This window comes from Emydura macquarii, unplaced genomic scaffold, assembly GCF_026122565.2.
Source record: "Emydura macquarii macquarii isolate MOO-44397 ecotype Brisbane River unplaced genomic scaffold, CSIRO-AGI_Emac_v2 contig_3220, whole genome shotgun sequence".
Taxonomy (NCBI): Eukaryota; Metazoa; Chordata; order Testudines; family Chelidae; genus Emydura; species Emydura macquarii.
Window position 1 is genome coordinate 5,076,335 of NW_027133357.1, and position 23,666 is coordinate 5,100,000.

General features: G+C 51.1%; 1 protein-coding gene and 1 long non-coding RNA gene across 2 annotated transcripts in view; one reads left to right on the top strand and one right to left on the bottom strand.

Annotated features, from left to right (window-relative positions):
- TBC1D22B (TBC1 domain family member 22B) overlaps positions 1-15,754 on the top strand; it is a 35,733-nt gene extending 19,979 nt beyond the window's left edge. Inside the window, exons 9-13 of the mRNA XM_067531539.1 lie at positions 11,274-11,380; positions 12,205-12,280; positions 13,049-13,176; positions 13,485-13,580; positions 14,778-15,754. Coding sequence (XP_067387640.1) covers positions 11,274-11,380; positions 12,205-12,280; positions 13,049-13,176; positions 13,485-13,580; positions 14,778-14,906 — 536 coding nt within the window. The 3' untranslated portion in view covers positions 14,907-15,754. The remainder of the gene's footprint in view (positions 1-11,273; positions 11,381-12,204; positions 12,281-13,048; positions 13,177-13,484; positions 13,581-14,777) is intronic.
- Positions 15,755-16,327: 573 nt separating this feature from the next.
- On the bottom strand, positions 16,328-22,665 carry LOC137142276 (uncharacterized). The gene is made up of 3 exons (XR_010916876.1): positions 22,486-22,665; positions 17,695-17,746; positions 16,328-16,457 (listed from the first exon to the last, which is right to left on the bottom strand). It is a non-coding gene; the product is annotated as an uncharacterized lncRNA (long non-coding RNA).
- Between the last annotated feature and the right edge of the window lie 1,001 nt (positions 22,666-23,666).

Genomic DNA, 23,666 nt, shown 5'->3' on the forward strand with positions numbered 1-23,666 from the left:
GTGACCAGAGGAAACTCCTCTGCTACGGGCTTGGGCCTCCTTAGCCTGGGGTTGCTTAGAAACCTAGAAATGCCATGTCCTCATTGGAGGTCCTGGGTCTGTAACCCCCAGGGCTGTCTTGGGAGTGAGCAGCTGCTGAGTGAAAGCAAAGCAAAGCAGTGAAGTGTAGCTATCATGACTGGTAGTGGAATCTGGGGTTATCCTGTCTGGATGACTAGTTCTCATCTAGTCCAGGAATGACCTGTTACTGCTCTCTTCTGTCTTCTAGTCCAATTCCCAGCCAACAGGGACTGCTAAAACCTCCCTCCCACCGGCCCTTCCTGCCCTGTTGCCAGTCTGGGTAAGGAGGCTAAAGCTTGGATCGGCCAGAGACAGAACTTCTCTCCCTTCTAGCAGCCACCCCGCTCACTTCAGAGCCATGCGCACTGACGCAGCGCTGTGACAGAAGCTAGTGCTGCCTATGTGGTACCTTTCCATGGACAAACTGGACTTGGGTCTCCTTGGGCTGTTGGTCTGATCCCCTTCATCACCACTCAAAGAAAATAGCAGCAGGTGGGGCGTTCTCATAGTGTATTCACTCAGTGTACCAGCCTGGACCGCTGATCTGTGTATTTGGCTGCACTGCTCCGGCCACATGCACCTGTCCTAGGTGATGGCCAAGCCTCTCGGCTCAGTCTAGTGCAAGATTGTTCCTCGCGGAGCATTTCTTGGAGTTCACTTCAGCCTGGCTGCAGAGTGCTCTGCTGCCCATACGCCGGCACCTCCCTTTGGGGGTAGGTCAGAAGGAAGCTTCGTTAATCTGAGACACCCCCTCACTGCGACCTCTGGGCACAGCGGATGGGATCACACAGGAGCATCAAGTGCCGTCTATGCCCAGCGCTTACAGCAGATCATTAGTCTGTCAGTACGTGCCCGGGGGAGTTTAGTGGGGTCAGTATCTGCGATGCCATTTCCCGCTGCCCGTTTCTTTCCCGGTGGTGTTGGGATGGGAACAGCCCTGTCTCTGCATTTCCTTGTTTCTGAAGCTCCACTTGTCTCCTTCGTGCCACCCTCCCTTCCCCCCACTGACAGCTGTGAGCTCTTTGGCAGGTGGGCTGCAGCTGGGTCCCTCAGGCCCATGCCTGCCTCCCCCCCCAGCGCTGAGCCGGTTTGTATGTGCCCAAGACGTTCCGTATCCTCCTGCTGCAGAAACCCAGCTGCCTCAGCGAGCTGGCAGAGTGCGCGGATGCTTTGGCCCTCCGCCAGAGCCAGATCTATATCTGGAGCGACTGCTGCTCCCACCTGATCCATGGCTTCAGCTGAAGATCGCTGAGCGCCGCTTGTTTCAGCGGGTGCCTTGGGCCAGAAGAGCGTGGGGGCAGCGTCAAGGCGGCTGCAGCAGCTGCGCCTGCCGTTTCACGTCTTGCAGGTGGAGCAGCAGGCTGCTGAGTGTGCTGGAGTGGCAGAGCTGCTGGGTGATCAGTCAGGAGATGCAAGCTGGCCTTGGAGTAACCAGTGCAGGTGTCTCACGCCGGGGTGCCTGGCTGCACACGCTTGAGGAGGGAGGGCAGGTGCGTCCAAGTAATTTCCCAGGAATTACCGTGGCTGATCTTGTGCTTCTCAGACACCCCTCTCAGAGCACCTTACGCACTGTGCCCTGGCTTCCCTGCAGCCTCGGGTGAAATGCAGCCTCGGTTTACCCGCCCAGAGCAAACCCACCTGAGTTAGGGCAGGCAGTGGAGACAGCAGGGGCCATAGGGGTTGAATGTTCCTGCTCTTATAGAGAACATCCTGGGCTGCTTACCAACCCCAAGTGGGAAAGGGCCTCTGTTTTCATATCAAAGATGGCTTCATAGCATCCAGGTGCCCCCGGCACCATGCTCACCACACAACCCCATCTTTCTCGGGAGGGAAGGACACTCTCTGCTGGCAGCAGCCTTGCTTTTTTTTCAGAGAAGCGGTGGGGTGGGGTAATGACAGCAATGGGGAGAGGGATCCATACTGCTCCTTTACATCACAGGGGGGTTGTAAAGGTGACTCCTTTCTTGGTGGCTGGAGCTGGTACTGCCGCGCGCTGTACCAGCACTGCTTACTGCTCCCCTTAGTTTGTTGTATCATCTACGTTTATATTTAACAGTAGGTTTCTGACCTGGGGGGGAGGGGGGTTGCTAAGAGAATCTTCCAGTTCACTGTGCCTTTTTTGAACCACGTCTGCAAATAGGAACAATCCCTCTAAACCGTCCCTGTTCATCTCCGGTAGTGTTAACACTGAAGCCTACTGATGGTAATTCAGATGTGAACTATGTCACAGCAGCTAACAGAGAACTCTCCAACTAGTGTGAGTGCTTGTACCCAGCCCCGACTGAGCCCTGGGCCCGATAGTCAGCGTTAGCATTAGACTCAACTAGCCAGATGCTAGAGCTAGCAACGTGCATGGATCAGGCTGGGCCCTTTTATCCTGCACCTGCCAAGCCAGGAGTCTGCCTTTGACCAAGCCCTTAGTATGGTAATTCTGCCATCAATGTACAGGGTACACCTGTCCAATCCCTAGCACAGCTGTACACTGAGGAGCAGCTGTAAATATCCAGCGAGCAGCTCCCCTCAGCCCATAATACAGCAACAGCAACCCAGCCCCCGAGTGGCTGCCTTCATTAGACTTGGAATGATCCATCCCATAAAGAGAAGGGAGAGGGAGACGGGGTCAAAGTGCACGTGCAGGGGTGGGTGCCCCCGTTGGGCCATTAGATGGGCTGGAGTTTTCGGCTAAGGGAATTTCATCAGTTGCCCAGACAGCTCGCCTGCAGCAGATACGGGGCGCGGGGGTTAGATTCCAATGCCAGGAGCCTGGTTTTCCCAAGACAGTGGGGCACCAGGCACAGCAACAAGCTGTGCATGCCCGTTCGCTCGTCAGGCTACCCCAAAGTGCCCTGTGCCACCGTGACAGCCGCAGCCCTGCCGGAGCCTCCCTCATCCCGGAGCCGAGGGGCTGGGGCTCAGCTGCTGGCTCACTTTCAGTTTCTGTCCGAGCCATATGTTGACTACCCAAGTTCTTTGTGTGGGGCCTTTTTAATGATGCTGGGGAACAGATGGCTGTGCTGAGCGCCGGGGAGATTGTTTATCAAAGCTTCTGGTTGCCAGGCTACTTGGCTCATGCCTCCCTTCTGATCCTGCCACTTGCTCCCAACCAGTCATTGGGGGACACGGGTGGGGTCGGAGTGGCAGTACTGGAGGAAGGGAGCTGGACATGTGCCCCAGGCTCTTCTTCTGTAAGCATTGTCCTAAGCTTGGTATGACACAGCCAGGCTTCCCCTGCCCAGTCCCTTGCATTTACTGTCCTGGCTTTCCACGACTCCTGTCCTGGAGGCTTCTTGCCCTGCAGGGGGAAGTCCATTGAATAACACTGAGTTCCTGTATAGAGAGAATCTCCCTGCAAGACAAGCATTGATATATGAACGGAGCCCTCAGTCTTACACCTTAATTTGTCCCTCCCGTTGAGATCTCTGTTCCCACACTTCTCTGGTCGTTCATACACTAACTTTCAAACTTTCTGTAGTGCCTCCCTCCTTTTATTTTGTCATTCTTAGCTGCCCTTGGTCTGAGCTGACTGTAAGCACCCCCAGCGCAGAGACCTTTGACTCCCCCCCCCCCCCCCCCCCCCCTGAAAAGCATCAAATGCTATAGAAATAAAAATACAAATGTACAGAGGGCTCCCTTTTGAACTGTTGAGCTGCAGCGAGCTCCGGGGTGGAAAGTAGCAGGTGGTGGTGTACAGCAACGCTGCCGCAGTCTAGCCTGGGACAAGAAGCCAAGAGTGCTGTATCCAATTGAAATTGAAGGTGGCAGAATCCAGCTGCACAAATTGGGCTCTCAAAGTGTGAGCAGTGCCAGATGTTCAGTAGCCGTTGCTGGTCAGGACAGGGTTGGAACTGTCATCTGAAAGATGGCATCTTGCAGCAGTCTGATGTTCCCTCCCCTAGTTTCAGTGTGACCCAGCCGCCAGTGTGCTCTCCACTGAATTATCAGCATCACTGCCCCAGCACGTAGGTGGATAGTGGAGGTCCCCCAGCATTCGTGTTGTCACCTGTGCGTGGGAGTTGCACAGGAAAGATGCTAAGTTTTAAAATACTAACAATCCTTTGTGGCTGTGAACCATTGGGAAAGGGGGAGGACACAGAAAAACAATCCAATGCTTCTGAAAATTACCCACAGCCCGAGACCCTTCTTCCTACTACTCCTGTTGTTAGATGATGAGCAGAAATTAGCAAAGGATTAAATAAGAGTCTCAACTGTAAACCTCAGCCTTGGGTTTGATTCCAGGCCAAACATCACCAGCTAGAGACATGAGCCATGGCAGCTGCTGGGTGAACCTGAAACTTAACTTTTTAAACTAATTAGGGATCAGGATCTCCTCTCAGGGTGAGTCACCTACGGTTTTTCTAGGACAAGAGATGCTCCTGGCAAGGGGACAGAACAACATCCGCTTCCCCACGAAGCTGGGCTGGCCTGAGTGGGTGGCCTCTATGGGGCATGGGCTGTTTTCAATAGGATTTTCATTTTCCCTCCTCTTCCATTCATTCCTAAGCAGCATCAAATAACTAATTTGAGGCCTAGCTGGGTTTGGAATTCAGTCAAATGAATTTGCTGTTCCTATTGTTGTTGTTAATTAGTATGACAGTAGCTGCTGGTGGCCTCATGGTGCTGGACACCAGACAGCCTCTGCCCTAAAGCACTTACAATCTAAGCAGGTAAGACAGAGTGGGTGGAGAAACTGAGGCACAGGGAGAAGCAGCGATTTGCTCAGAGCCAGGAATAGCATCCAGGTCTCCTTACTCTGGCGCCCTAGCCATTAGGTCACACTGCCTTCTCCAGGTGTCCTGACTCCAAGCACCAGGCTCGGGCCTCATGCAGTGCAATGCCGCTCTGGCCCTGGTGTCGCAGTTCTTTGTGTGGAAGTCGGTGTTGTCTTGCAGTGCTGCTCACGACTTCTCGTCACACACTTTGATTTGACTTTGAATCTCTCCTCCTGCCCTTTCCCAGGAGCCTGTTCAAAAGGAAGGGCTGCCTTCCATGCTCTGCATGCCCTTCAGGGACTGAAATCTCAGCAGCATTTGCCCACTGTGATCCTAATTAGCTGAATTTGAAAAACTAGATTGAAAATCTTGAGTCCTTTCCGTTCCTTCCCCCCCAAAAAAGAGAACCCTTCATGCCGCCCCTCTAATGCACAGGGCTGGTTGCAGTTACTGGAGCTCTCCTTGCAGGTTTGCTCAGGGATGGCGGGAGGGAAGGGGTCCTTCTGAAGCTGAGCAGGAGAAGGAGCGCTGTCAGGTCAGCAGCGCTGATTTCTCCGCGCTAGATTTAACTTTCAGACCTTTGCTGGCTTGAATGACGATGAAAAGCCATCACGCCTGCAGGCCTGTGCACAAGCTGTCCAAAGAATCCCTCACCGGCATTGACTGAGCGTGTTTGAGAGACTCCAGCAGCCACCTCTGCCTCGCTGCCATTCCCGTCAGCTGTTTTTATAACTGCTGGTGCCCTACTGTTATCTCCATACCCACCCTACTCTCAGCTGCGAGGCCAGCGCGCTGCCTTTCCTGCAGGGCCGGCCAATCTGCGCTGTTGTGGTGGAGTGCTGCTGCAGGGGGAGGTAGCCAGGATGCTAAGGGAAAAGGTAAATCCCGTTATTATTCTAACTGGAAACGGGCATCGATGATTTAAGCTCTTATACAGCTCACAATTAACTGCATGTCCTTAGCACCTTCCCTCTGAGGAGCACGTTAGACAGCAAGGCTGGGCTCAGGCTAAGAGAATTTGATGCATTTTCAATTTAAGTGAGAGTTGGGCACCGCCCATTCCTTATCTGTTGTGTGGGTGCCTCAGTCATGGAGCAGGAGCCTGTATAAACCCAGAACAAAAAGATGACGTGCTCCAAAAAGCTGACAACCCTCGTCCCGTGTTTTCATTTGAAAATCCCAGCTGGAGGGCCTGACTTTCAGAAGTGCTCAGGACCAGCAGCTCCGGTGAAAATCGAGGGGAGATGCAGGTGCATCTGCACCTCTGGAAATTGGGCCGAGTCTCCTGCCAGCCCTGTGAGGTAGGGAGGTCTCTGCCCCGTTTTATAGACAGGGACATTGAGGCAGAGAAGGGTGTGATGATGTGCTCAGCGCCATGCATTGTCTGGCAGCCCCAGAAATAGAAGCCAACTCTCCTGGCTTTAACCACTAAACCATGCTTCCTACGGGGCTTTTTATTCCAAACACCACGGAACTGCAGCTAGCTGTCGGGTGGAGGGGAGCAGCCAACAGCAGGGCTGGGGAGAGGAGAAATGTTAGCTACAGCTGCTGGGATAACCCTGTTCTTGAGATCTTGCTTTAAAGGGTGGAACTGCAAAGGGTGTGGGTTTGATGAGCCAACCTTTCAAATGGGCGTTTAACCATCCCTAGGGATGGCCTACCCACAGTTCCATCTAAGTCAGGATTCTGTCTGAGAGTAGCCAGTACCAACCAGATGCTTCAAAGGAAGGTTAAAGAAACCTCACCTTACGCAGCTGTGGGATAATCTCTCCCCCCACCTCCTTAGGTTTCCTTCTAGTAACAAACAAGATTGGCTTATGCCCTGTGCATGAGGTTGATGAAATCTGCCTGCCTACTCTTGTGATTCTGTGAAAATGGCAGATTCCTTCTGAGTTCCATGTGCAGGAGTCTACATTTCCCTGATGTAGCCTAGATCGGTGTCTCTGCTCTTAGACTCATGAATAGACATCACTTTCCCAGCAAAGGGGGGAGAGTGATACCAGGTTTGATTCTCCAGTGATTCGTAGCAATCAGAATACTCAGCCCTCCCTTGCTCCCTGGGCCTCTGTTTTACTTTGATGCAGAATCAAAGCACAGCCTTTTCTAGCCTGAGAGTGGATGTGTCTAAGGCTAGAAATGCAAAGAGAGAAGAGGCTTGTACAGAGCATAGATGTCAGCGGGGTGTGCTGCTCCCATCCCAGGCCAAACCGAGATCTGTATTTATTATGCAACTGTCACTGGAGTAGCTTGATCAGCGGCCTTTCCTGCTGGGAGCAGGGATTCTCATGCTGGTAGAGCAGTTCGACAGAATAAACTGTCTTGGACACACTTGTGTGAGTTCCAAGGCCTGCACTGATTTTTTATTCTGTAGCCTTTAAAGGAAGCTTTTCTGACCTCTCCAAATGCAGGGCTGCACTCTAGAGGGGCTTATGAAGTGAAGACTGGGTCTCTGCTTCCCAGCAAGGGAGTGGGGGGTGGAACTGGGCGTCCCAAATCATGGATTCTGATGCTGTTTGTGACAGTCTGTGTGACTGCAGGCAAGTCACTTAACTTCTCCCTGCCTCAGTTTGCCCATAAGGAGATAGCAGGGTAATGATGCTTCCCTATTTCCTAGGGATGCAGGGTGATTTGTGGGTAAAGCACTTGGAGCTGCTCCGATTAAAGGAGCTATAAAGGTGTACAGCACACCATTTTCATCATCAATACTTGCGTGGACTGAAGGAGCAACTGACTTTGGGCACTGCAGGGGGAGGGACTAGACTGCTCGGGTGTCATTGACCATCCTCACTACCCATCTGCCTAGAAGCAGCAGCAAGCACTGGGCAAGTGACTGGTCTGAGTGGAGGGCAGTGGGACAGAACGACCAGGCTGCTACCTGGAGTAAGAGTCCATCCCACCCCTCAGGCCACTTTGTGATATTGACGAAGGGAGGTGCTAAAAATGAAAGGGTCACCCAAGGAGGTACCTTGGCAGCATTGAGATCTCAAGTGATCTCTGCATGTATGGCATTTAGGGCCATTGGCAGGCGAGTTCTGTAACCAAACGAGGTGTGTCTCAGTGGGTCTCTTCCTCCATAAAACCATTAACTACTTCTGTGCAGACACAGAACCAAACTGAGCAGAAGGCAGGCCCCCAGGAAGTAGACTGTGGGAGCCGGCATCTCCCACGTGACCCCCCTGTAGGAATGAGATTGTGCCTGGTGTCTGAGTGAATCCTCCATAAATCCAACATGTGCTTTCTGTGGGGATTGGTTGTGAGGCCTACGTAGAAGACTGGTCAGTAGGCAGTGGTAGTACACAAGTCCTGCCTCTTGATGTTCTGTGCAGTGGCAAATTCAGGCTGGAAATGAGGGGTACATTTTTAACAGCAAGGGTAATGAACCAGTGGAAGAGCTCACCAAGGGTCGTGGTGGGTTCTCCATCATTGACCATTTATAAAGCAAGATTGGATTTTTTTAAAAAACTATCTGCTCTAATTCAAAAGGAATTATTTCAGGGGTGTTCTTTGGCCTGTATTATGCAGGAGGTCAGACTAGATCACAGTGATTCCTTCTGGCCCTGGAATCGATGAAACCTCAGCCAAATAGCAGGTTTCCCCTGCAGAGACAGGATCACTTGCGTTGTGATCTCCTCAGATGTCCCAACTGAAGCAGGGTCAGGCCAGTGCTGGAATGACAGCCCGTCCAGGCAACCCATGTTCTGTCGCAGGTAGTGCTTGGTGACCCAATAGGTGGTGCTGTTCCCTTTATGGCATTAGTTACCCTCTTCCTGATAAGAAAATGCTTGCTTGGCATCATTAAAGACCCCAGTGTCTCAGCCAAATTCCAGTTCAGGCAATTAAATTCCATGTACCTGAAATCTCCTCTGCCTTGGCAGCATTTCTCTTTCCTTTCTGCCCTGTGATGCTGCTTCCTGTTAAACAGCTGCTGCCCTCCACCTCAGAGGTGGATGCATTTCACTGGTGGGTGAAAGGCACTCTGAAGCAGCAGTGTCATTGGATCCCTCCGTGCCTGGATTCCCTCCATAGGGGTTGGTGCCTGTTTGCATCCCAGGGCTGCTGACTTTCCTGTGGGCTCAAGTTCTCCCTCCCTTTAAGGTGCCTTCAGAGAACTAGGTCAGTTGCTCGGTAGCCGTTAACTGGCCTGTTGTTACTTTCTGGTGCCTGCATGTGACGGGCGACATTTAGTCTCCTGCTCAGTTCTAACAGCAAAACCAGGCCTTAGCCAGAACACTTTCTCCAGTAGCCGTCAGATCTATTAGCAGGGCAATGGCCACTGAAAACTGAAGGCAGAGATAACCTGTTGGTACTTTCTCTGCTGCCTTTAAAGCTCTGGGGTTTCTGGCTTGGCAACCAGTGCAGTAGGAAGGAGCCTGAGGAAAACTGCTGCAAGCAGCCTCTGGAGGAACCAAGCCCAGATTGAATATGCAATCAAGGGAGCCCCTTCTGTGCCTTTGCAAAAGAAGGCAAGGCTTTGAGTGCGTGGTGGCATTTTCCTTCTCATCCCTCTCTGAATCTTGGGCTTTAGATCTACCCTGTGTGCGTCTCTTGGGGCATCTCCCTCAGGTTGGGTTAGGCATGAGCCCCCTGCCTTCACAGATAGAGGGAATCGCTGTGTGGCCATGGCCTTCAGGGATGGATTAGGACTATAAATGGGGCCAAGTCTCCTCCCTCCCCCATAAAATACCCCATTGAACAGGCTTTTCCTCCCAGCCTGCACTCCTGGATCTTCCTCACCCAACTTCCAGATAGACTGTTTGCTGATCCAAGGAGACGGCTGGTCCTCTCAGACCAGCAGGCCTGACTTTAAGGACTTTGCTTTAATACACCAACAGCATTCTCAAACACAAGATGTAAATAGGCTTGGCTGGATTAGGTTTTTATTGGTAAATATTGATAAATGTCCATTTCAATGCACACAGGCAAACCCACAAAAATATTTCCATCAATAATAATCAACATTTAAAGATAGGCAAGGTGCTTGAGAACTTAGAGTCAAAACAATCTAGTGATTTAGACTTTTGAATTAGGCTTGTTCGAAATGGGCTCGCAAAACAGGTATGATTTGTTGAGTTAAGGATATTTATTTTGTATATTCTGACATATGATGTTGTCGGTTTGTGTTTTATAAAGCTTTCACTTTTTGAATCACAATGCCTACTGTAATTAAATAATTATTGTCTGCGCCTCCCCGTAATTTCCCACAACTGTGACAATTTAAACCGATTAAAATAAAATGCTTAAAAACAAACATCAATATTATCCCTCAGAATGATCAGAAATAAAAACTGAATTCTGCTGAGCCTAGGTGTAAGCAAGGAGGTGAACCATTGGTTGTGGCGACCTTGATGTGGTGCTTGGGGATGGTATGTTGTGTGCATTACAGGCTGCCTGATTTGATGATTAGATACACAATTCTAGCCATTAGGGACAGTGCTGGTAAGGAACTTCACAGCCATTGTAGCATCCATGCTGGTTTATCTAGGGAACAGCATTGTAGCTCTGGGTTCAGCTCCCATCGAGGTAAAGTGCGGTGTTAGATTGTTAGCGCTTTTTGTTCTCTGTTTGTGCAGCGCTTGGTGCAATGGCTTGCCCAGCACTTGGCTTGATCTGCGCTTGGGGCTTATGTACACTACTGCCCAACAAATAATTGTGTTCCAGGTGACCCCAGGGCAGTGTAGTGTGCCATGTGCAGCGGCATGGGGCTTTCCAGAGTTCCCTGGCTGATTTTTGCTGTGCTGCACGGCTTTGTTACAGCTCTTGTTCGAGAAGATGGAGCTGCCATGCACCAGTTCTGCTGACCCTCTTCCCCCTTAATCCCTGCATGCAAGAGTGACTCAAAGCCAAGGATAGGTTGTACCATGGACACGGAAATCTGTTTTCTGCCAGGATGGTGGCACTCTGGGGAGTTCGGCCCAGCATCCTTCCCCATTCAGGTGTCCTGATAATCAGGGGTGTCAAACTCATTTGCTATGGCGAGCCAGATTTGAATTAAATGTACTTCAAGTGGGCCATACATACCATAAATCAAAATACTAGGCACAACCATTTTTATGTAGTATTATATTTTATTTGCTAGATATCAGCGATATAAAAACTGCAGTCAATTCACTTCGACAACTATTACTATTTTTACGATTAAAAGAATTGACCAATGATTAGGAATTATAGTACTGTGTGATGACCCAAGACCACACTGTCCTTCTCCCGCCTTTTGGAGCGCTGTGTCTCGTGCACACAGCGCTCCACGCGCTGCCACCAGAGTACACAGAACTTGTGGCAGCGCGCGCTGCTGCGAAATCTCGCAGCATTGTACTCTCTGGCGGCAGTGTATGCTGCTGCCAGGGGCCAGACCAAAAAGGTTGGTGGACCGTATGCGGCCCACGGGCCGGATGTTTGACACCCCTGTACTAGATGTTCACGTGTTTTCTCTCCTCCTCCTCCTCTCCCCCAGCCCACACCCTTAGAGACAAGTGTTTTGCATTCTCTCCCCCTTTTGTTTTACAGAAGAGGATGTGGAGAACTTTGACGTGACGAACCTGTCTCAGGATGTGCTGCGGAGCATCGAAGCTGACAGCTTCTGGTGTATGAGCAAACTACTGGATGGCATACAGGTAAGTGCACTGGGCGATGGGGCTGGGCCTGAGCAGATTTCCCTCCACTCCCTTGGGTAGCAGTCCCAGTGCCCTTCCTCTCTTTGGATAGCCATCTGTTCCTTCCTCAAGCCGCACCCCCAACTTGAGTGACATTCCTAGTGATCTGTCTGTGCCTAACCCCTCTGGTTCCAGTCTGAGTCCTGTTTCTCAAGCGTGTTCTCTTGTGATCTGAGCCCCCTGTACGTAGCAAGAAACAAGACGCACAATGGGACAAACATCGAAGTCAAATGCCTTCCTCTTAAAATAGAGTAATTACCACTTAGCACCAATCAGGAGATCTCAAAGCACTTTACAAAGATGGGGAAACTGAGGCACAGAGAGGTTGAGGGAGTCGTGTAAAGTCACATCGTGAGTTGGGAATAGAATCCAGGGGTGAAAGCCTGGCCCCATTGAAGTCTACAGCAAAAGGCCCAGTAGGGTCAGGATTTCACCCCAGGTCTCCTGATTCTCGGGCCGTATGTAGATCTAACTACTAGACCACCCTGTCTCACCAAGCAAAACCCTCGTGCTCCTGTTTTCCAAGGATTCTGCCTTATGCTATGCCTGAAAGGGCAGCAAGCTTCCCCACTAGGGAAGTGAATTCCAGAGAAGAGAATCGCACCACCCCAAACTCGCTGTTCCTAGGCAACTCAAATCCAGGGACTCTTAGCAAAAGCTTGACAGCTGAGCTCAGCTATCCCGAGAGGAGGCAGAAGGAGAGCAGGTCTCTTAGCTGGGTTGCAAGCCCCGTGATGCTTTCACTGCAACAGCTGCTGCCTTTGACTCTCATTGTCTTCCTGCAGGATAACTACACCTTTGCACAGCCAGGGATCCAGAAGAAGGTCAAAGCACTGGAGGAGCTAGTCAGTCGGATTGATGGTAGGTGGTCAGGAGATCCGAATGGGAGCAAGGCAGGAGGGGGGAGGTCATGCAGTGCACTCTTCTTCCTCACTCCCTGCAGTTGGATCTCAGTGGTGTGATGGGTCTTTTTTGGGAGAAGTGAGCATTCAACAGGATGGAAGCTGTTGATGGACATGATTTCCTTCTGGAATTCTAGCATACGCCCTGAGGCAGAGAGCAGGCTTGCACAAGAGGTTCTTAGTCCCAGATGGCATTGGGACCAGAGCAGAGGCTTGGAACCATGGGAAGTGGCTGGAAGTGGGGCTTGGTTGGGAGATGGAAAGTGAGCTGTAGTTAGTAGGTAGGGGTGTGGTTTGACAAGGAAGGGGGCTGGGTTAGTTGGAAGGCATGCAGTGGGGATGTGGTTTTGATGGAGTGGGTTGGGTAGCAGAAGGGACTCAGCGAGGGTAATGGCTTGGCAAGGGCGAGGGCTTGCTTGGAAGGCATATGGGCCAGGGCATGGTTTGGCATGAGTCAGACTCATTTGGCCAGAAAGCACATGGTAGGAGGGGCGGAGGTTTAGCAGGGAAGAAGACTTGGTTGAAATGCGTGTGGGACGGCGGGGTTGTTTAACAGGACAGGAGACTTTAATGCACATGGTAGGACAGGGTATAGATAACAGGACTGGGTTGAAATGTACTTGGACAGGGGAGGGGATTGTCCCTGAGATTGCTTTGAGGGGCAGAATATTAGCACAGCCTTGGGCACCATGGGGATCCAGATGCGTAATGGAATGTGCTGTTTCAGAGCAGGTACACAATCACTTTAGGAAGTATGAGGTCGAATACCTGCAGTTTGCCTTTCGTTGGATGAACAATCTGCTGATGAGGGAGCTCCCCCTGCGCTGCACCATCCGCCTGTGGGACACCTACCAGGTACGTTGGACTAAAACTTCCCAGCCTCCCGGTTTCTTGCCCTAGTGCAGGCTCCCAGCAAAGCCTCACCAGTGGTGTGTGTTGGGCCGCTACAGTGACAGGGAGGATCTTGCGCTTGTAGAGATGAGCAGCAGCCAAATGACCTGCTCCCTCGTGTGTCTGCCTCTTAATGCAGCGCAGCCTGAGCGTCTGCCACAGGCCTGCTGGGGAGAGCTTGGAACAAAGGCACGCTAAGGTGGGCCTGCTGGGCACTAGCCTCATGCTGACTCTGCTGCAAAGACTGACCCAGAGTTTTGTGTCCTTTCCAGTCGGAGCCGGAAGGATTCTCCCATTTCCACCTGTATGTCTGTGCTGCCTTCCTGATCAAGTGGAGGAAAGAGATCCTGGATGAGGAGGATTTCCAGGTGAACCCCTGGGAAGCAGCCCCACTTGTGGGGAGAAGGCGGGTGGTATCATTGTCCCTGTTGGGTGGCTTGTGTGTAGATGGTTAAACACCAAGCAGTCAGAGCAAGTAGAGAGATGCACGCATGTGGCTGTGTGCATATGTTTGCACCCAAGTGATACATCAGATCATACAGTTTACACCTGGGTGCAACCATTCAGCTCCTCTGAACAGGGGACCTCCACATAACAGAGGATACGTGATTGGTTTCACTGAGCACAGGGCAGAGCCAGGCACTCTGGGATCCTATGCCACAGACTCACTGTCTGATCTTGGGCAAGTCCCTGCATCTCTTGTGCTGTGGTTCCTGTCTGTAAAGCAGGAGTGCTAATGCTCTATTTCACAGCGGGGTTGTGAGGATCAGTTAGCGCATGCATATCTGTCAAGTGCTCTGAGATCCTCCAGAAGCAGACTGGAAGCTAAAGAGGGCCACATCAGAGTGTGTATCCATATCTGGGTATGCAGTTATTGCTGCTGCAGGAGTCTGAGCATGTATAAGGAAACTGCAGTCGTTTCAATAGACCAGGGAATGTGAAATCCATTTGGATAAAGAGGGAGCAATTCATGTGTGCTTATATCTGGCTTGTTCGTATAAAGGCCCATGTGTTGCAGACTTGAGACATGAAAGCTTCAGTGCATCAGGAAGAGGTTTGAGGGCTGTGATCCCATTTTCCATGAATAAGTGAGGATGGCTTTGAGTGACGGGCAGCATGCAGTACTGATATGCGTTTCAGTGCACCTGTGTCTGAGTATGTGCAGTGCTGATGAAACATTGCCTTTTTCTGCCTTCAGGACCACTCTGCCATTCAGATCTAGTGTAAACAGGTGCACCTCCACTGACATCATGGAGGCAGCATGGTAGGGGTGACCAGGGCACTGGACTGGGACTCAGAAGACCTGGGTCCTAGTCCCAGCTCTGCTGCTGGGCTGTTCAGTGACCTTGGGCATGTCTCCTCTCTGTACCTTAGTTTCCCCCTTGGACCATCTTTGTAAAGCACTTTGAGATCGATGGATGGAAAGTGCTCTATATAATAAAGCTAGAGCTTATCATTATTCTGTACCGCTGCACCTGCTCAGACGAGATCTAAATTTGCCCTATAGCTAGAATCCTTGATCCACTGCTCTCCCAAAATAAGAACCCCCTTTTCTCTTGTTTCAGGGTCTTCTGATGTTGTTACAAAACCTACCCACAATACACTGGGGCAATGAAGAGATTGGACTCCTCCTTGCTGAAGCCTACAGACTCAAGTACATGTTTGCGGACGCTCCCAATCACTACCGCCGATAGGTGCCAGGACTCGGTCTACCCACCCTGCCCTGATCTAATCACTGTGGCATTTCATCGTCGAAGTCCTCGGACACATGGCTGGAGCCACTCCTAGCTGTACAAAGCTCACATCGACTTTTGTCTTAACTCTTACGTGTGCCTGCTTGCCACTCCCTGTGTGGATGTGCCACTCCAATGACCATCAGTATTCCATGCCGCTCTGGTGGCCCAAGTCTGGGGGAAAAGGAGGCAGAGAGTGGCAGCTCCAGGGGCTTTAAGTATAAACTGAGCCTCTGGATGCCCCCCAAGCCTCGCCTGGCTGGCTGTCACCAGCCATCTTAGCCTTGCTGTCTTGTTAACCCACCCAGGCACACATGCACATACACTTCCAGCTGGGTCTATTTTCCCTTCAGACACAGTTTGATCCGACTCCCAGACAAAAATGCCTTACCAGAGACCTGCCCAGCTGGAACCTTTTCTGAAGGCAGCAGTGATGTAGGATGCAAAAAGCTCTCAGGGCCTAGCTTCGCTCCAAGTGTCTGAAGAAATGCAGCACTTCAAGGGTTAACAAGAGACATGCTCGCACAGGGTGCATGCATATTGGGGGGGTGCACGCTGTGAGGGAGGCTGGCCCATCCCTGCACTGTCCTGAGTGACACACGTCCACTGGACAAGACTCCTGTGACTGATCTGACCTGCTGTGCGCGCAGCCCCCCACCCCATCTCCCCAACAGGGCTGGAGGGGGAAGCTGTGCCTCTTGAAATCCTCTTTCCATGACGACACTCCTCATCCTCTAAGGCATATGTGTATATTGTGGTCTTGTGTATATGAGTAAGAGATGTACAATATACGTCTTCTGTTTGTAGCAGATATGATTTTATATTTATAACATGCGTCTCGTGTGCAAAGGCTGCCTAGATACAAGTACTGTAGGGCTCCAGTCTCCTCTGGCGTTGGGGGTTGCCGAGCTGTAGGCATTTCTGCACTAGCACATTAAGAGATGAGTGTTGAATTCCTATTAGGAAAACTTGATCAGAAATTTAAAAATTGGTTTCAAGTGGCCTCCAGTGCAACAGGAGCTGGGAATGTTGAGATTGGGGAGGAGCAGCCCCTGGAACAGCCGGGATGTGAATCTCTCCCCAAGCACTATAGCATGGCTATTGTCTGCTGTGGCGGCTTGGGGCCATTACTGTACAATATTGAACTATCCTTGTGAAAGGGGAATGGGCATCAGTCTGCTTCTTTTCTCCTGCCTCTCTATCAGATTGTCCCATTGGCTCTTCAGGGCCAGGAAGAGAAAGGCCTGGGCTCTCTCATGTCTGTATGTGATTCTGGGGAACCGAGAGAACAGAGGTGACGGTTTATGCCCAGACTCCTCCTCTCTCTCTACTCCTTCCCCCCAGACCTTGCATCAATGTGCTTTTAAAAACCCAAACTTGAATGTTTTAATGTAACATTTTATTCCTTCCAGAAGGCGCCATCTCATTAGTGCCAAGTGTTAATCTCTTGAGGCTGATTTCTTCACGGGGGGGGTCCTCCTCTCGCTGCAAGGGATGATTTCGGCATGTCCCCTGGGGACCCAGAGCACACTGGTTATTTGAGTTTTTCTTTTTGGAAAGAGAGAGTCCTAGTGGTGTTAGTCAAATAACGATTGCCAGAGAGGCCATAGGATGCGAGAACGTGAAAGTGAGAGCCGTGTTGCCAATATAACTCCAACCAGTGTCTCAAGAGTAGCTTTCCTAATCTGGAGTTGTTTTCTCAGGCAGTCTGAATTTACTTTTGTGTGTGTGTGCCTTTTGTTGTTTTCTCTGAGAGAGCGAACCGGTAGTCATTCGTTTAACATGACTAATTAAAAACCAAAACCCAAATAAAAGGTGTGTGTGCCAGAAGCTGTTTTATTTGTTGGGGTGGAGGAAGTGTAAGTGAAGCTCTGCCACTGGACTGTTAGGTGACTTTGGGCACGTCACTTCACCTTTTTGTGCCTCAGTTTCCCCATGTGTAAAATGGGGATGATGATACTGACCTTCTTTGTAAAGTGCTTTGAGGTCTTTGTATGACAAGTATTATATAAGGATTATTATTATTATTATTTATTAAGGGACTTTAAATAGATGGAATATTCTTCTCCTCTCTGAATTAACCTCTAGCCCCACTGCCTCCATCACGTCCAGTCTTGATTTAAAAACTCCAGGTCTTTCTAACAGATATGCTGTAGTTTAGTCACAAATGATTGGGCTTGATGCAGGCATGTTATAGGTGAGGTTCTCTGGCCTGTGTTATTCAGGAGGTCAGACTACGTGACCATAATGGTCCCTTCTGGCCTTAACATCTGTGAATCTAGACGCCATAAATCCCAAGTCTCTTATAAATTAAAGATTCCTTATGACTCTGAGTGCTGGGGAAAGGTGCTGCGGTAAACCCCATGGAAGCTAAAGTGCTCAGTGCTTAGACAGGTATAGTGTGGGAAATGGTGTGAGGGACATATACCCACTGGTAACTGGACCAATTCATTAGGCTACTGCCACATGGCTATTACTGTGGCCCTTAGAGGCTCCATTGTGCCAAGCACTGGTACATACACATAGTAAGAGAAGAGTTCACCATCTAAATAGGGGCAGAGTGGCTGTCACCCAGTGACTACCCCAGGTCTCAACTGCCAGTCCAGGGCTCTGTTTACTAGATCACGCTGCCTCCTCACATGGTGACAATTTTTGGCCAATACGGGCCTGAGTTGGGTTCAAAACAGGACCTTAAAGAGGAGAGAGGCAGTCGTCTCACCTCCCCCTGAGCCATCCAGGCTGCTGCTACCTGTGACTTCTCCAGGAGCATGAATCCGCCTCCTTCGCCTGCCAGTACTTGTCTGAAAAAATCAAAAAAAGGGCCATAAAGCATAGAAGCATAGTTTAATTTTGATCAAAATTGGCAGAAAGTTTCTAAATACAATTGATTATGCAACTCTGTACTCAAAATAGTACTGTTTGGGAATGTTTGGGAACTGTTTAGTCCCGGCTGATATATTTTATGCATTTTCTTATACTTTTTCGCCTGCAGTTAAAGCAGGGGTGGGGAACCTTTTTCCTTTCAAGGGCCATTTTTATATTTATAACTTAATTCGCGGGCCATGCTGCCGATTCCGCCGCCAACTTCCCCCCCCGCCGCCGAATTCCCCACCGCCACCGTGAAACCGCGCCGCTGCCGAATTCCCCCTGCCGCCGAAAAGGGGCAAACGGCGACAGGGTTTCGGCGGCGGGCACTGCCCCCCTCCCCACCGCCGTGAGACCGCGCCGCCGCCGACTCCTCCTCCCGCCGCCGAATTCACGCCGAATTCCCCGCCATCGCCACTGAATTCCCCCCGCCGCCAGACCAAATGATTTCATGGGCCTTATTATACAGCCCGTGGGCCGGACCAAATTATTTCGCGGGCCTTATACGGCCCGCGGGCCGGACGTTCCCCACCCCTGAGTTAAAGCAACAGCGTGTGGCCACATGACATCTTGTAATTTTTAGAGCGGACTGATTTGAGAAAAGCTTTTCTGTCTACTGTTTTTATGACATATGCTGATAAGACCCCTTAGCCCCTAATTATAAAACATATATTTGATGTTATCTGCTCAGCTGGAGACATAAGACTAAAGCACACATAGTACAACTGTAATTATCATCTTACTATCACTGAATACAATACATGTAAACGTCTTATATAACAGTAATAACTCTTAGTAGGACTATAGAACATCTTGTATGAATATATCATGTGAATAACAAAGTATAACCAGGTATTCTTATGTAAACCCACAGCACTATGAGCTACCACACGTCTTATGCAACACCCCTTTGAGCTCTGTTCACTCACAAAAATAGTCACAGTAATTTGCAGATAGTTGAAACATTTCTAGTCCCCCTCACAATCTGTGTTTGACATGTTCATTACTCAGCTGCTACGCTCTTCATTGTTACAGTTGCACGCAGCAGAGCCCCCCCCAATCTCCTTGTTGCACAGGTACACTCCCAGCTACACTGCAGAAAGGTGAGGATGGCTTCTGGAGCAGGTGGCAGAACCATCCTTGTAGGAGCCAGATGTCCCATGCTATCTATCACCCATCCCTTGTTGACAGGGGACACATGAAGATAATGAACTGTTGCATGATTCCAATCTGAATGACTGATCATTTCATCTTTGAAATGCTGCCTGAAGGAGGCCATGATGGGTGGCAGTTTCCTCACTCATTTTGTTCTTCTTAGCAAACAACTTGTAGCGCATGTTAGCCGGAGATGCTGGCGTCCCACAGCACAATACAGATGCCAGTGAGCCACAGGCTGCTAACTCTGAAAAAGCTGCAGTTGGCTTGGGCTGCAATTACCTACTTTGAAATCATGCTAGTGATACTGAGAAAGGACTACTTCTGTCAGCTACAGCTTGGTTGTTCGTTAACTCTCTAGTTAGGTCAGTTCTGTCTGTAACATTAATTCAAATCAATGGTCCTAATTTATAAAGCCATCAACACGCTGAGATGTAGCTACCTCCTAGACGGTCAGATCATCTTTGATATGTGACCATGTCTGAATGTTTTGCCTCTGCACTCAAAACTGCTGACATCATAGGTGAGTTTATAAGTAACAGCATGCAGTTAGGCGACTGACACCCCACAGCTGATATTCCACGCTTGTTCTCGGGATGGGCTGAAGTCACCTTTGTTTTGTACAAGCTGGGGGGCAGGGGGCACATAGAACGTATCTTACTAGCCTTCCACTGATCTGGCCAAGAACACAAACTTCAAAACCCAATAAGCTGAGCATTATTAGACTTCGACGGTGCTACTACAAAGTGATGCTCCTGTGAGCAAGACATGGAATAGCAACAGGCCCAAGACACACACAAGGCTGCAATAGCATTTCTGTTTAAAGGTAAACTCTGCTAGTAGAAGGCTCTGGGGTCATGGTGAAGGGGTGTCTGAGCTACAGCTGCTTTTTCCTCTGGCAAATGACCTGTGCTTAATTTTAAAGTGCTCTAAAATGCAGATGCAGAGCTAGATTAGACTGAGACCTGGTATGCCAGATAGAGACCTAGCATAACGACTGAGGTACAACTGTGGGGTCAGCTGGTAATAGAGCCTACTCTATCCTGTGACCTGGAGAACTCCAGAAGAGTTTTAGTGGTGGTACAAACAGCAAATTAGTGTGCGCAGTACATGCTGCAGTCCCACAACACAGAATTCAGAGGAGCGGGACACAGTCTGTACCACAAGAGAACTTGGTTCAATTTCCCTTGCTACCTGATGAACTCCTTCAGCCTTTCCTCTTGAAGCTGTTCCACCTTAATTCACTATTAATTGGGTCAAAGCAAGACTTCACTATAAGAAACACTGTGTAGTATGGTGGTGAGAGCATTTGCTTAGGATGCAGGACAACCCCAGTTCAAGCCCTTCTGCCTGAAGGGAGTGTCCTTGGTTTTTCTCTTGATGCGGTTCCACTTTAATTCACTATTAATGGAGTCAAAGCAAGATGCTAACATAAGCAGCCCTCTCTAGCCTGGTGGTTAGAGCTGCAGCTGGCGCTGTTACCACCCCTAGTTCACATCTACCTGGAGCGGCGAAAGGGGCTTCCCTCCATCCTCTCTCTTGAAGCTGTTCCACCCTAATTCACTATTAATTGAGCCAAAGTAATAGTCAAAAGTGAGCAGCCCTCTATGGCATAGTGGTTAGGGTGTGTTCCTAGGATGCTAGACACCCTAGTTCAAACCTGGCTGATGGGAGGGGAACAAAGAGCTCTCTGAGTTCTTTCCTATTGAAGCTATTTCACTTTAATTAACTAATACTAGGGACAGCTTGAATACTAGAATCACTGTATTCCAATGGATAGGACACTCACCAAGGATGTGGGAGTTCTTGGTTCAAGTCTACCCTGTGCCCCTTAAAAAGGGGTTTGAACAGGGATTGCCTCCCTCCGAGGTGGAAGACCCTTGTTTAAATCCTGTCTCCTTCATGGAGCCATTGTCTTCCTGCAAAAGAGAGGGTGGGGTAGGCCGGGGATTGGGGAGGAGGGGTGCGCCGGGGGCCGGGCGGGCCTGGGAGGGCGGGCCTGGGAGCAGGGTGGTGGGAGGGTGGTCCCTAGGTTGTGAGAGATCCTGCTTCAAGTCCTCTGGCATAGGGGGGACTGGATCTCCCACAGCCTAGGTGAGGGTCCTGGACGCAAGAGTGATTCTTATTTTGGCTCTGAGAGCCATTTCATATTTAAAATAAAAGCATAACCTGGCTGCTACATCACTTATCTGCCAGAAGAGGCTGGAATTGAACCAGGACCTTCAACATCCCAGCCCATACCCTTAACCACTGGACTAGGGAAGCCTTCTCCAAAGGGTAGTCTTGCTTTGGCCCAATTAACATTCAGTAGCTCCCAATCCCATGGAGGGGTCACATAGAGTACACGGTTATTCATTGCTAATCACCTCCTACATTCACATACGAAATGCTAAAGCCCTTCTAAGAGTCCTTATTGTTATTTAAGTAGTTTACATGTATTGTCAGTGTAGTCAGAGGGAGAAGATCATTACAGTTGTCTCATCTGTGCTTAGACTTACCTCTCTGGCCAAGCAGATAACAGCAAGCAAACATGTTTTATAATTAGGGGGTAGGGGTCTTATCTGCATAACTTCACAGAAATAGCAGACAGAAAAACTTGCTTAACAAACTAAGCAAACTGGGAGACATCAAAAGTGGTTTTTCTTTCCCCACCCCATCAGGTAATGGCTGCTGCTGGAGGCAGGAAACAGACAGCCGGGCTGTCAACACTAAGTATCACTGCACTTGATCTCCAGACTAGCGTATTTTGTATCCACACCTACAATGCCCCTGCTCCTATTTCTGAGCAAGAACAGCAGCAGTAGCTATTCAATGGGCAGCAGAAATTGCACCGCAAGAAAAAATCCAAGCACATCTTACTACATGTGACTAACACAGACACTAGACGGGGGCAGTGGCTGAAGACAGCAATGTAAGGGGACAGTAAGCCAGGGGTGGCTGCGGGGCCTCCACGGGGTGTGTATGGAAGGGCACGATGGGGGGGGGGGGGTGAGGAGGCGGATGTGGCAGCTGCAGGAGCTGGTATCTGGGCTGCCTATTTCAGGGGGTGGTTGGGAGGGGCAGGGCAGGGCTGCATCGGGGGGGGGGGAGGGGGTTGATCCAGGAGTGGCTGGGCGGGGCGGCTGGCAGGGGCCAGGGGTGAAGGAAGAGGGGGCGCTAGGACTAGCGGGGTGTGTATGTACGGGAAGGGCCGGGGAGGGGGGGCTGAGGAGAGTGGGGCTGTGAGGGGCCGGGGGGGGGGGAAGGGGCTCTGAGGAGAGTGGGGGGGCTGTGAGGGGGGCAGTGAGGAGAAGGGGCCGGGGAGGGAAGAAGAGGGGGGAGGGGGAGCTCTGAGGAGAGTGGGGGGGCTGGGAGGGGAGGAGAGGGGGGCTCTGAGGCGCGGCCCGTGGCTGTCTCTCCCCTCACAGATCCCACCCCCCCCGTCCGCCCGGCCCGGCCGCTCCCCGCCCGTAGTCCCAGCTGGGGGGGGGTCCCGGCCGCTAGCTCGCCCCCCGCGCTCGGCCGCGCGCCCCGGCCTCACCTGGCTGCTCTCCCCCTCGCGGAAGGCCTGGGCCACCCGCTGCCGCAGGAAGGCGCCCAGGTCGCGGCCCCGCTTGGTCGCCTCCCCCGGCCACTCCGCGCAGAGCGCAAGGAGCCGCCTCTAGCCGGCAGCCGCCATCTTGGGACTCGGTCCCTCTCTACGCCCCTCCTCCACTTTTACCAGGACACGTGACTCTCACGCTAACGACCTCACTCATTTTCATAACTACGGGGGGCGAGAGGGACCGCGCCAAGAGCGGAAAGCGCATGCGCAATTAGAGGGGGGGTTCGCCCGAGGGTCAGGTGGCGCGTGCGCAGCACAGTCCAGAAAAGCCGTGTGCTGCGGCGGGCGCTGGAGCCGCGGGAGGCAGCCGCATGCGCCGAAAGGGCCTGTGCCGGACGCTGACATGCGTCCTGAGCGCCCCCTTGTGGTTGGGTCTGGGAGCAGCGTGAAAATCCCCAAGGGGAAGGTGGGAGTGGAGGGATGGAGGGGGCAGAGCCCGGTGCTGCATGCTGCCTCCAGCGAGGGAGTAGGGGCAGAGATTTTTCTAGACTGAAAATGGCCCATGGTGGAGGGCCTTGAACCTTTATAAGCAGTGTCAGCAAACTCCCTCCTGCGGCTGGGCAGCTTTGGGGTGACTAGTCCCGAGCAGGCGGTGCAGTTTACGGCTGCCCCAGGGTGCGTTAGTCGCCCTGTGTTCTTGTCCCTCGTAGACGGGGAGATGCGAGCAGGGAGGAGAAGCCACAGGAGTTCTGGGTTTTGATGTCCGCACGCGGAGCCTGCAGCTGTGACACGATGCATGGCAGCAGGCCTGGAACTCCCTGCCCCACCGAAAAAAATGCAGCATTGGGTTTTTATAGAGAACCTTACGTTTTTACATTCTGTGACAAAATACAAACATGAACTGAAGTTTACTGAAAGTACCCGTCTCACTGATTCAATGTGCACAACCTCCCCCTCGTGTGGTTCATTTTTGAATGTGCTTTAAATTTACAGGGGAGCCCTGTTTTATCCGATTTAATTGGGACCGGGGCCAGATCGCATCATCAGAAATCGGGATAATCAGGAGAACTGGCAAAGCGCTTTCTACCTCTGACAGCCAGAGCCCAGCCGCCCAGGGCTGACCACCCAAACCCTACCCGAGCGGCTGGTAGTTCAGTTAGTACAGAGAGCCAGATAAC